This window comes from Eufriesea mexicana, unplaced genomic scaffold (genome assembly GCF_001483705.2).
Source record: "Eufriesea mexicana isolate 0111107269 unplaced genomic scaffold, ASM148370v2 scaffold729, whole genome shotgun sequence".
NCBI classification, from domain to species: domain Eukaryota; kingdom Metazoa; phylum Arthropoda; class Insecta; order Hymenoptera; family Apidae; genus Eufriesea; species Eufriesea mexicana.
Genome location: NW_016908875.1, coordinates 63,788 through 73,987, shown reverse-complemented (window position 1 = coordinate 73,987; position 10,200 = coordinate 63,788). Strand labels below are relative to the sequence as shown.

The 10,200-nt window shown below is 33.1% G+C and overlaps 1 protein-coding gene across 1 annotated transcript in view; it reads left to right on the top strand.

Moving 5' to 3' along the window:
- The window catches only part of LOC108546433 (tRNA dimethylallyltransferase, mitochondrial), a 196,137-nt gene extending 187,067 nt beyond the window's left edge, over positions 1-9,070 (top strand). Inside the window, exon 5 of the mRNA XM_017898497.1 lies at positions 8,951-9,070. Coding sequence (XP_017753986.1) covers positions 8,951-9,070 — 120 coding nt within the window. The remainder of the gene's footprint in view (positions 1-8,950) is intronic.
- The last annotated feature ends 1,130 nt before the right edge of the window (positions 9,071-10,200 follow it).

Here is a 10,200-nt window from a genome sequence, read left to right as displayed (position 1 = left end):
TAAATAAATAATAAATATAATAATAATAATAGAAAAGATGAAAATAATAAATAAATAATAAAAGGGATGAAAGACACGAGATAGTCTTAGGTTAGGAAAAATATATATAAGAGAAAAGAAACATAAGAAGAATATTATAAAATATAAGAAAAATCAAGAATAATGGACATAAAGATCTTCGATTAAAGAATGAAATAGAGGAAGAAAAGATAAAGAAGAGAACTAAAAGTAAAATAATAGAATATTTTAAGAATAGGAGAAATCAAAAATAAGGTATAACACATCCAACGATAAACTTTCCAAAAAATTCTCCGCCGAAGGAAGCCAAATAAAAAGGGATTTAAAAAGAAGGACAGAATGACAAAGAATTCGTGAAAATCCGAGACAAAGGGGGCCAAAATAGAAAAGGAAGGCCAATACAGTGAAAAGAATAACGCGAAAGCCACGCAAACGGAAAAGAAAAAATCATTTCCAAACCGCGTGTTTGCCTTCGACATGACCATGCTAACTTTTGGACACACATTTTCCACGGTGTCGTGTAACCGTTTCGTGAAACGTGGCCGTCTCGTTGCCTTCTAACGTTTGCACGAGTTCAATTTGCTCGTTTTATCGGGATTTCTAATCGACGCCATACCCGTGCCTTTCGAAAGCGTATATTTAGTAAAGGGAAATCGCCGACCGGCCGGTTTGATCAAATATTCGACGCGTTTTAAGGTGGAATAAGATAACGTCATAAAATTATTTATAACCTGGCCGGGGACGATCCGTGCGCTCGATTTACGACTTGCAAATTCGCTTCTTTTGTAGCTTCCTTTTTTATCGCCTTTATCTTCGTCCCGATAAAACATTTTTAATTGCCGCTCGAAGGATCGTCGAAACGTGAAACGCGATGGGGAGTGGCATTAATATTAAAGATCCGCGAAACTTCTCTTAATTAGTGGAATCGAACGGTTTTCGAGAAAACAGGGCTCGTTATCGAAGATGATCGTCTAAACAGGGATCGCGATATTGGGAAAATTAAACGTTTCAGTTGTGAAACGAGTCGAGATTTTTTTATTTTATTTTTCGGGTTATGGGCTATACCTAATTCTTGCTTTTTACGAAATTCATTCCCAATTTGAAAAACTAGGTTTGTCAGCTTCCTGTCAATTTCGAGCTAATTCGGTTTCCTCGTGAACAAAGGTATGATAAAGCTTGAGGTATCATGTATTTGAAAAAAATATTTTTCGAGATTTTTATGATAATCTTGATCTAGGATGCTAGGATGCTATCATAGGTTGCTGTGAGAATTTGAAAAATTGTTTTAGACTGTTATTTCCTTTCTTTAACTATTATTCGATAGAAGAAAATATTTGTCAATATCTACATGATAACCTTGATATATAGGATGCTTTGATAATTGAAACATTTTTTTAGATTGTTATTTTTTTTAACTATTATTTGCCATAGGAAAATATTTGTCAAAATCTGTAAAATAACCTTGATCCAGGATATATAGAATGCTATCATAAGATGCTATAAGAATTAAACAATTTTTTTAGATTGTTATTTCTTCTTTTTAACTATTATTCGCCATAGGAAAATATTTGTCAATATCTATATGATAACCTTGATCTAGGATATATAGGATGCTTTGATAATTGAAACATTTTTTTAGATTGTTATTTTTTTTAACTATTATTTGCCATAGGAAAATATTTGTCAAAATCTGTAAAATAACCTTGATCCAGGATATATAGAATGCTATCATAGGATGCTATAAGAATTAAACAATTTTTTTAGATTTTTATTTCTTCTTTTTAACTATTACTCGCCATAGGAAAATATTTGTCAATATCTATATGATAACCTTGATCTAGGATATATAGAATGCTACCATAGGATGCTATGATAATTAAAAACTTTTTTTAGATTGTTATTTCTCTTTTTAACTATTACTCGCCATAGGAAAATATTTGTCAAAATGTGTATAATAACCTTGATATAGGATATATAGGATGCAAACATAGGATGCTATGAGAATTTGAAAACATTTTTTTAAACTGTTACTTCTTTTTTTAACTATTATTCGCTATAGGATGCTAATGATTCTGGTTTGCACAATTAGGATAGCAGGAAAATGTTTATACGGTGAGAGTTAATATTGACTTTTATTTAGGTAGAGATATATGCGATTATACGTATCAATTTGTCTTCATCACACTGCTACCATTATTATTATTTGTGTATGGCGTACTTAAATACATTTATAGTTCTTGTTGTGGAAATTTTGACACTATGTTAGCGAACAAGTCAAAACCAGCTTTATTTTTATTTTTGTAATTACAGAGTATGTGCAATTACCTTTCACATAATTGATATTGATTTTTATTTAGATAGAGATATACGTGATTACATGTATCTATTTATCTTCGTTATAGTAATATAACTTAATAAGTATAAAGGAGGCCAGTAGTTTCTAGTATTAATATCTGATTGCAAGATTCATTTGTATACGATGAGAAAGTACTCTTCCTTTCCGATATTTGAATTTTAAATTGATAGTCCAGTGTCATTATCATATCGTACAAATATTATACAAATATTTTCAGCCCCAGGTGAACATTGAACATACATTTGTTGTTTCTAGTACTAAAATGCAATTAATATTTAATATGATTATTATGGAACGTACGGAGCTATACATTTTTCATTAGTTCCACGAAGTGCTTTTGCTAGCCAATGTCATACTATTCACCAGACAAAAGATAAATATTCATTTTAACTAGTTTCATCAATCGAATATCATTTACGAAATTATTAATTTACTATATATCTAGGATATTTCCTTTCTCAGTCATTATTATAATTCTATCTTTTATTTCAAGTTAATAATTGTATTTTGTATCCGATTATTAATAACAATTGATTAAATTCTCAGAAATTTTACCATTCTAAATCATATATGCATATTTATTCTGTGAGTCAGAGTTCTTTACGTAGCAATCACTGCAATGATCTTACTATACAAAAGATTTGAGTCATGAGATTAAAAATGTTGTATCAATCCAGGTAATACTCCAATTATTAATGATTATATAAAATGTACTTTTAAATTCCTAATATTTTAATCTTTAATTTAATTTCTAACATTTTAATATTTTATTTCATTTCTAATATTTTAATATTTTATTTCATTTCTAATATTTTAATATTTTATTTTATTTCTAATATTTTGATATTTTATTTTCCCAATATTTTATCGTAAAATCCCCAAATCATATTACCCTGTTTTAACTACTATTAAATTTCTAATCAGGTTAAATCTTTATCCCTAAATCTAATTGTGCAATATATACAAATAATTTAAGATCTTAGATTCCGCAAAAAATATTTCAAGTACTACCCCACTCTCTTAAGCTTTTACCAAAAGTACCACTAAATTCCCAATTCCCAGGGTCAAACCCTTGATCAAATACAAATAATTTAAGATCTTAGATTCCCGAAAAAATATTTCAAGTACTACCTTAGTTTTTCAAGCTTTTACCAAAGGTACCATTAAATTCGAAATTCCCAAGGGTCAAACCCTTGTCCCAAATTTACTTCGTTCCTAATCACCTTCTTGTTAGCACTCCATCGACACACCAACATCCTGAAACACCGAAAAAGAAGGAGAAAAGAAATTCACAAGCATTCGAGAAGAAAGAGAAAGGAATCTAGGTATACCAGTACCGGCAAATAGACCAATCTCTATGATCGTGGAAAGTCCATGCGAAAAAGGGAGCAATAAGATGGTGGATGAGATCCGTTGGTGGTCTCGAGTGATCGAACGATTAATTCCAGCGGTGTCTTCGCCGCGGGTGACGTTGTTTGACACCGTGCTCCGGCAAATATTCCGATGAATGACACCTCTGCTTTTTCTTCCTTTTTTCCCCCTTTCGTATTCCTCTAACGCTGACACGTCTCGGAACCGAGTCACGTCGGGAACGGTTTATCGCCTTCGATACCCGACATACCTGACCGGTCAGAGATTTTGCACGAGCACGATTTCGAGGACACGGAACTCCTCTAACGCGTTTTAGCTATTAGCGGGTACATATCAAACGGGAAGGAACGGGCCTGGCCCGAAGGTGGGAGAGAGACAGGATTAATTTGAAAACCCGTCGAAGGCCACGATGGCCGTTCCTTCCTTTTTCTAATGGCGCGGCTAGCCTTCTAGCTCCGGCTATCTAGGTAGCCCTAGGAGTGTCCCGTTCATATCGAAATGAAGAGATACCGTGTATCTCGCTTAATACTGGAACTACCGAATAAGTCTGGAAGACTGGTTCCGGAATTTTTGTATTTTACGAGTAGAGAGTGTATAGCTGTCTTCAGTGAATCTTGACGTTGAGTTTTAATAGGATGGGAATACGATTAAATTCCAGTTTCCTGTTCTTCCATTCAGAATTTCTGTCCTTTGCGAATAGAGAAGACAGAGCGTGGCTATTTCTAGCGAAATTATTGTCGAGTATTATTTAACCCATTTGAATCATGGCTCTACTTGAGGTGCCGTGTTCAGGCATCAGCGACGTTCAACTGACGACTAGCCCGTATCACCGCGCGCCTATCAGCACCTACTCATAATGGCAGTTAAAAGGATTTTCATGACAAAAGCAAAACTTGTTAAGAATATAACGAACCGATGTAGATGAGATGCTCACAAAAGGGATCGAACGTGATCTGCGGCATATGAAGAATATTCAGCAACTAGTACTGGAAAAAGTCAGCTCGCGGATTATTCCGCGCTCGGTGATAGGCGACAGTCGTAACTCGCGGAATATTCCGCGCTTGGATACAAATGGGTTAATATCAATATTTCAAAAATTTAATCGCGATGCTTTGAAAATTTCGTAGAAAATGGATTAAGAAGTATGAAACTTCGTTTATGGGTACCCCTTAACTGTTAATGGAAAAATTCAGCTCGCGGATTATTCCGCGCTCGGTGATAGGTGACTGTCTTGGCTCACGGAATATTCCGCGCTTGGATGCAAATGGGTTAAATAGAAACGCGGTTAAATGTGTCAGGATTTTTGTGTTTTATGGATCGTGGAGACATTTGAACTATCTTTGGTGGAATTAACGTCGAGTTTGATTCAGATGGTTCAAAGTTTTGGTTTTATAGTAGATACTGAAGAGAGTATAGTTAATTTTGAGTTTTATTGAATTAGGAAATCGGTGTTAGATATATTTATTCATTTTTGTTGCTGCATTGTGATTAATGATATTTTTGTTTGTATTATATTTAAGTACATGTTACAGAATGGCGATTTTTAGGTTAAATATTTCGTTATTAAATATTTTAATGATTACCTCGATCGATCGAGTCATTTTTGGTGTTGATTGAGGGATTTTTAGGATTTTGATGTTGGGAAGAAGTTTTTCATCCGTCACTTGAAGGGGATTCCGTGAATTATATTTTTAGACGTTTGCACAACTCCTCAGCAACGTGCGAAATATTTGGGACTAAATCAAGTTGCGTCTTTGCTTGTTGGTTTATGAACAGGTATTCGTGAATTCATATTTATTCTGGTAAATGTAATGGTTTAGTAGCGCCATTAGCCTTGGGTTCGTGGGTTTTAATGGTCTTCGTTGTGGGATGTCACTCTCTGTTGGAACCGGGAACTTCTTTCCTAGTTACGTACATATATGGACTAGAACTTGGTTTGAAATTTGTAAAAGTATATATTCAGAATGTCCCAAGAAAAAGTATACACACTTTGCGTGATTATAAAGACAGTATATATTTAGATAGATTAAAGATTACAGAAAAAAATAAATTAGAAAGAATAAGGTATTAAAGTGTGTATACGTTTTTTTGAGACACCCTGTATATATATAGACGTGTTTGTACCTCCAAAATTATCGACTTTAAATAATTTTTTAAAATAATTTTCTGTTCTATTATGATTTTATGACAAATTTCAAGATCTTTGTCAGTAGAATATGTGTTTCGTCAGTTAAGATTTAGATTAATATAAAATTTATTACAAAATGAGAATGTAATATATCAGAAATAGGAATTCAGATAAATTATTATAAAAATATTCTTCTTGCAGAGATTGTAGAAATGTTTTAGCTGTAGAAATTAAAATATTTGTAATTATGGACTGCTTTAGCCTTCAAATTTTTTCGATATAAATATAAAATTCTGTACTAAGAATTTTGAAACCATTATTGTGAAAGAATAGCAATCGTTTGGAGTCCAAAAGTGAGTGAGGACAGGTATTTATTCTCAAAATTTATCACGTGTAAAAATCAAAATATTCACAGGTCTGTCCAAAGGAATAGCAATCTTTTAAAGTAAAGAATACCTCAGAGTACACACACCTCTGTGATGCACTCACATTTTGCTAAAAACGAAAAGAAAACAACGGTAGAAAATAGCCATCGTGTAAACTACACTTTCAAACTTTCGCGAAAGTGTTCGTGAAACATGAAAAATTGAAATCTGTCGATGCTTCAAAGGTTAGGCTGGTATTTATTTCTCGGCTGTGTCGATTAAAGATATAACGTTATAGGAACACCAGAAGCACCTCTGAATAATAAATTTTGTAACATACGGAAAGTTTCTCCACCTTGAATATATTTTTTGCGTATGTGTGTATATGTATGTATGTATGCTCTTCACGGTAGGCTGGATTGAATAAGGTTAAAAGCGTTTGAATAGAAATTGACTTTTTTATCGATCATTGCTTTGAAAGTGGAGGGATGCTGTGAAGGATAGGTGTCATCGTCAGAGGCAGTTTAATTTTTGTCATTTTTTATTTTATTTTATTTTATTTTATTGAAACTTATAGGCAAAGCTCTTTTTAATAAAGAGGTATAAAACATGCACACACAAAATAGAAAAGCTATATTTTATCTTCCTCTATCTCCTACCGAATCGCAAATTTCTAGTCACGCTAACCTAGCCATAATCAAATTTCTTTTTCAACTATGTTACATTTATTAGGCGAAATAAAAAGAAATCCATTATTTTTGCATTCGAGGCAAATGGCAGAAATTTTGTCAAAAATATTAGGTGAAGCAAAAAGAAATCCATTATTTTTGCATTCGATGCAAATGGCAAATTTTGTCAAAAATGTTAGGTGAAGTAAAAAGAAATCCATTATTTTTATAAATACAAATACTGGAATATTCAGGTAGTGGCCAACATTGTTAACTTACTTCGTCTTTCATTATATTAGGTGTAGTAAATGAGTAAAAATGAAATTAAATGCAAAAATTCTTCATCTAATATTTTCGACAAAATTTCTGCCATTTGCCTCGAATGCAAAAATAATGGATTCCTTTTTACTTCACCTGATATTTTTGACAAAATTTTTGCCATTTGCCTCGAATGCAAAAATATTGGATTTCTTTTTACTTCACCTAATATTTTTGACAAAATTTCTGCCATTTGCCTCGAATTTGAATCAAGTGATCCTCAAATTATTTACCATTGAAATTTCTCCATTCGATCCTTGTATTTCGAATTTATGTTAAGGTCGACATTGTCGCAATTCAAATTCGTTGTACTTAATTCAACGATCGACATTATTCGCTAAAAAATAGCTGTATAAAATACTCGCGTATGTTTTAGAAGGTCGAAACTGTTTCGGAGAAATTGGCAGAAAGAGAAAAGGTTAATTTCGTCATATTTTTACGAGATCACGAGTGGAATGTCCTTTATGAAGTTTACAAGAGTCTTTGAAAAGCGTGGAAGTGAGTAGAAAACGCTTTCTGCGAGGCTAAACACCCACGGTGCTTCTTCTGACACGTTCGACTGCCACCGATGCAATCGTGGGTGTGAAATGTGACATTTACACGAAACTGTCGAGCACGTTGGTGTATTAAAATGTGATCGTGCTTGCTTCTTAAACTGTCGCAGCGAAAGAGAAAGGTATTCAGTTTTCGTGAAGTCAAGGTTTTCTTCATTTGCAAATTTTTATTAGCAGAGTAACGAATAATAAAATGTGCGATCGAAGAGAGAATGTATATCTTTCACGAGATCAACGATATATCAACAATCGTATAATTGTTCTAAAATATAATAAAATAAAAATTACCAGGTTAGTGTTCTAACGTGACCCTTCTCGTGGAAGCAGGTAACGGACACAGACGTTGATCCAACTAATCTTATCAGGGATAATTAACCCTTTGCACTCGAGAGGCGACTCTCAATCGCCATTTAATCAGATTCTAAAGATCGATGTTAATTAATATATCAAATTTAAAATTACCGAACGATGCGTGAAATACTGGAGTAAAATAATTCTACGTCTTGATTTGCATACGTTTTAAAAATATCGTCGAGTTTATGGCAGAAAATCTTTGAATTACTATTTTTCTGTAAAGAAAAAATCGCCGAATGCAAAGAATTAACACATTGCGTACGGGTGACGAGATATCTCGTCTTTAGCAAGTCGAACGTTGTGGCCGGGCGACGAGATATCTCGTCTTTAGCAAGCCGAACATTGTGATCGAGTGACGAGATATCTCGTCTTTAGCAAACCGAACGTTGTGATCGGGTGACGAGATATCTCGTCTTTAGCAAGCCGAACATTGTGATCGAGTGACGAGATATTTAATAATATTATAAAATTGAACAATATTTGTGGTACATGCATAAACGAGTCTATAGTAGATGCTCTGCTAAAATAATTGTAACATGCAAAAAATGTCTTTGACTTTTACGCGTAATTATTTTTTAAATTATTGTTATTCAGTTTATATTCAATTTTCACACAGAAAATAGAAAAGTACATAAAAACGTAAGAATTGCTATGTCTTTTCTTAAATGACTTATGAATTTATGAAAAACAAGTCATTTTGACCCCTCCTGTAGAAATAGGCATACGTCAATCGTCGGTTGTTCTAGTGTTAATATAGACGAAACGTTGTTGGATCTCGGTCAATTAATTCGATCCCTGTTTCTCCAAAATTGTTGCAGAAGATCCTGGAGGATCGGCTGGACAGCAGAGTCAACGCCATGATGGAGACCGGTCTGGTGCAGGAACTGCTTGACTTTCATCGAAGATACAACGAGCAACGGATTAAGTCCAACGCGTAAGTGCACGAGTTATATCAGTAAGTGCTTTATATCACGCGAGCCCAGTCTGCCGGTTCAAGGATTTATCCTTCGTTTTTCTCCTGTTTTCGTTGAGTCCCCCGATCCATGCTCGCCAGACCGTTCGACGAGCTGTTCGCTTGAAAATTCTCTCCTGCATCGTAGCCTGTTTCCTTCCATCCAGGGGATTGATTAAAAGGCTCGGGAGAGACTTTTAGGTGGTACTCTTTTTCGGAAAGATTCGATTCCTTTTTTATTTTTCATTTCCTTCTTCGTTTTTCTTCTTGGCGAGTTGTTGAAGCGGTTGTGCTTCGAATCTTGCGGTTTTTGGGGTCCCGATTGCCAGGTTTGTCGAGGATTTGAGAACAAGATAGGGAGAAAGTTGTGATTCTTTCAGGTGCTGCTTATTTATTTGTTATTTTCTATTAAGAGTTATTTATCTTTATTGGGAAGTGTTTACATTCAGTTTTAGTGGATATTATTTTTATTTATTTCCATTCTTATTGGAAGCAGTATTATTATTTATCTTATAGCGTGGAAGTGTTTACATTTAGTTTCATTTGGATATTATTTTTATTTATTTCCATTTTTATTGGAAGCAGTATTATTATTTATTGTATTTTATTTATCTTATATTTATTTTCTAATAGATTATTGTCACAATACAAGAATTTTGCTATTACTGCAAATTTTATTAGGGTACTATACAATTTTCGTACCATACATTGTGAACTAAAAATTTGTAATCATTGTGATATTCTATAGAACCAATGAATTTAGAAGAAAGTCAGTTTCGTCCATCAAAATTAATATGCACAAATTATATATTAAATTTACTCTTTATTTAGGTTAATATAAAATTCATATATTTACATGTCCCCATAAGAATTTTGCTATTACTTCAAATTTTATTACGGTACTCTAGAATTTTCGTACTGTACATTGTGAACTAAAAATTTGTAATCACTGTGATATTCTATAGAACCAATGAATTTAAAAGAAAGTCAGTTTCGTCCATAAAAATTAATATGCACAGATTATATATTAAATTTTCTAAATTAGTATAAAATTCATATATCTATATGACCCCATAAGTAGCTCGATATTAATTAATATATCAAATTTAAAATAAC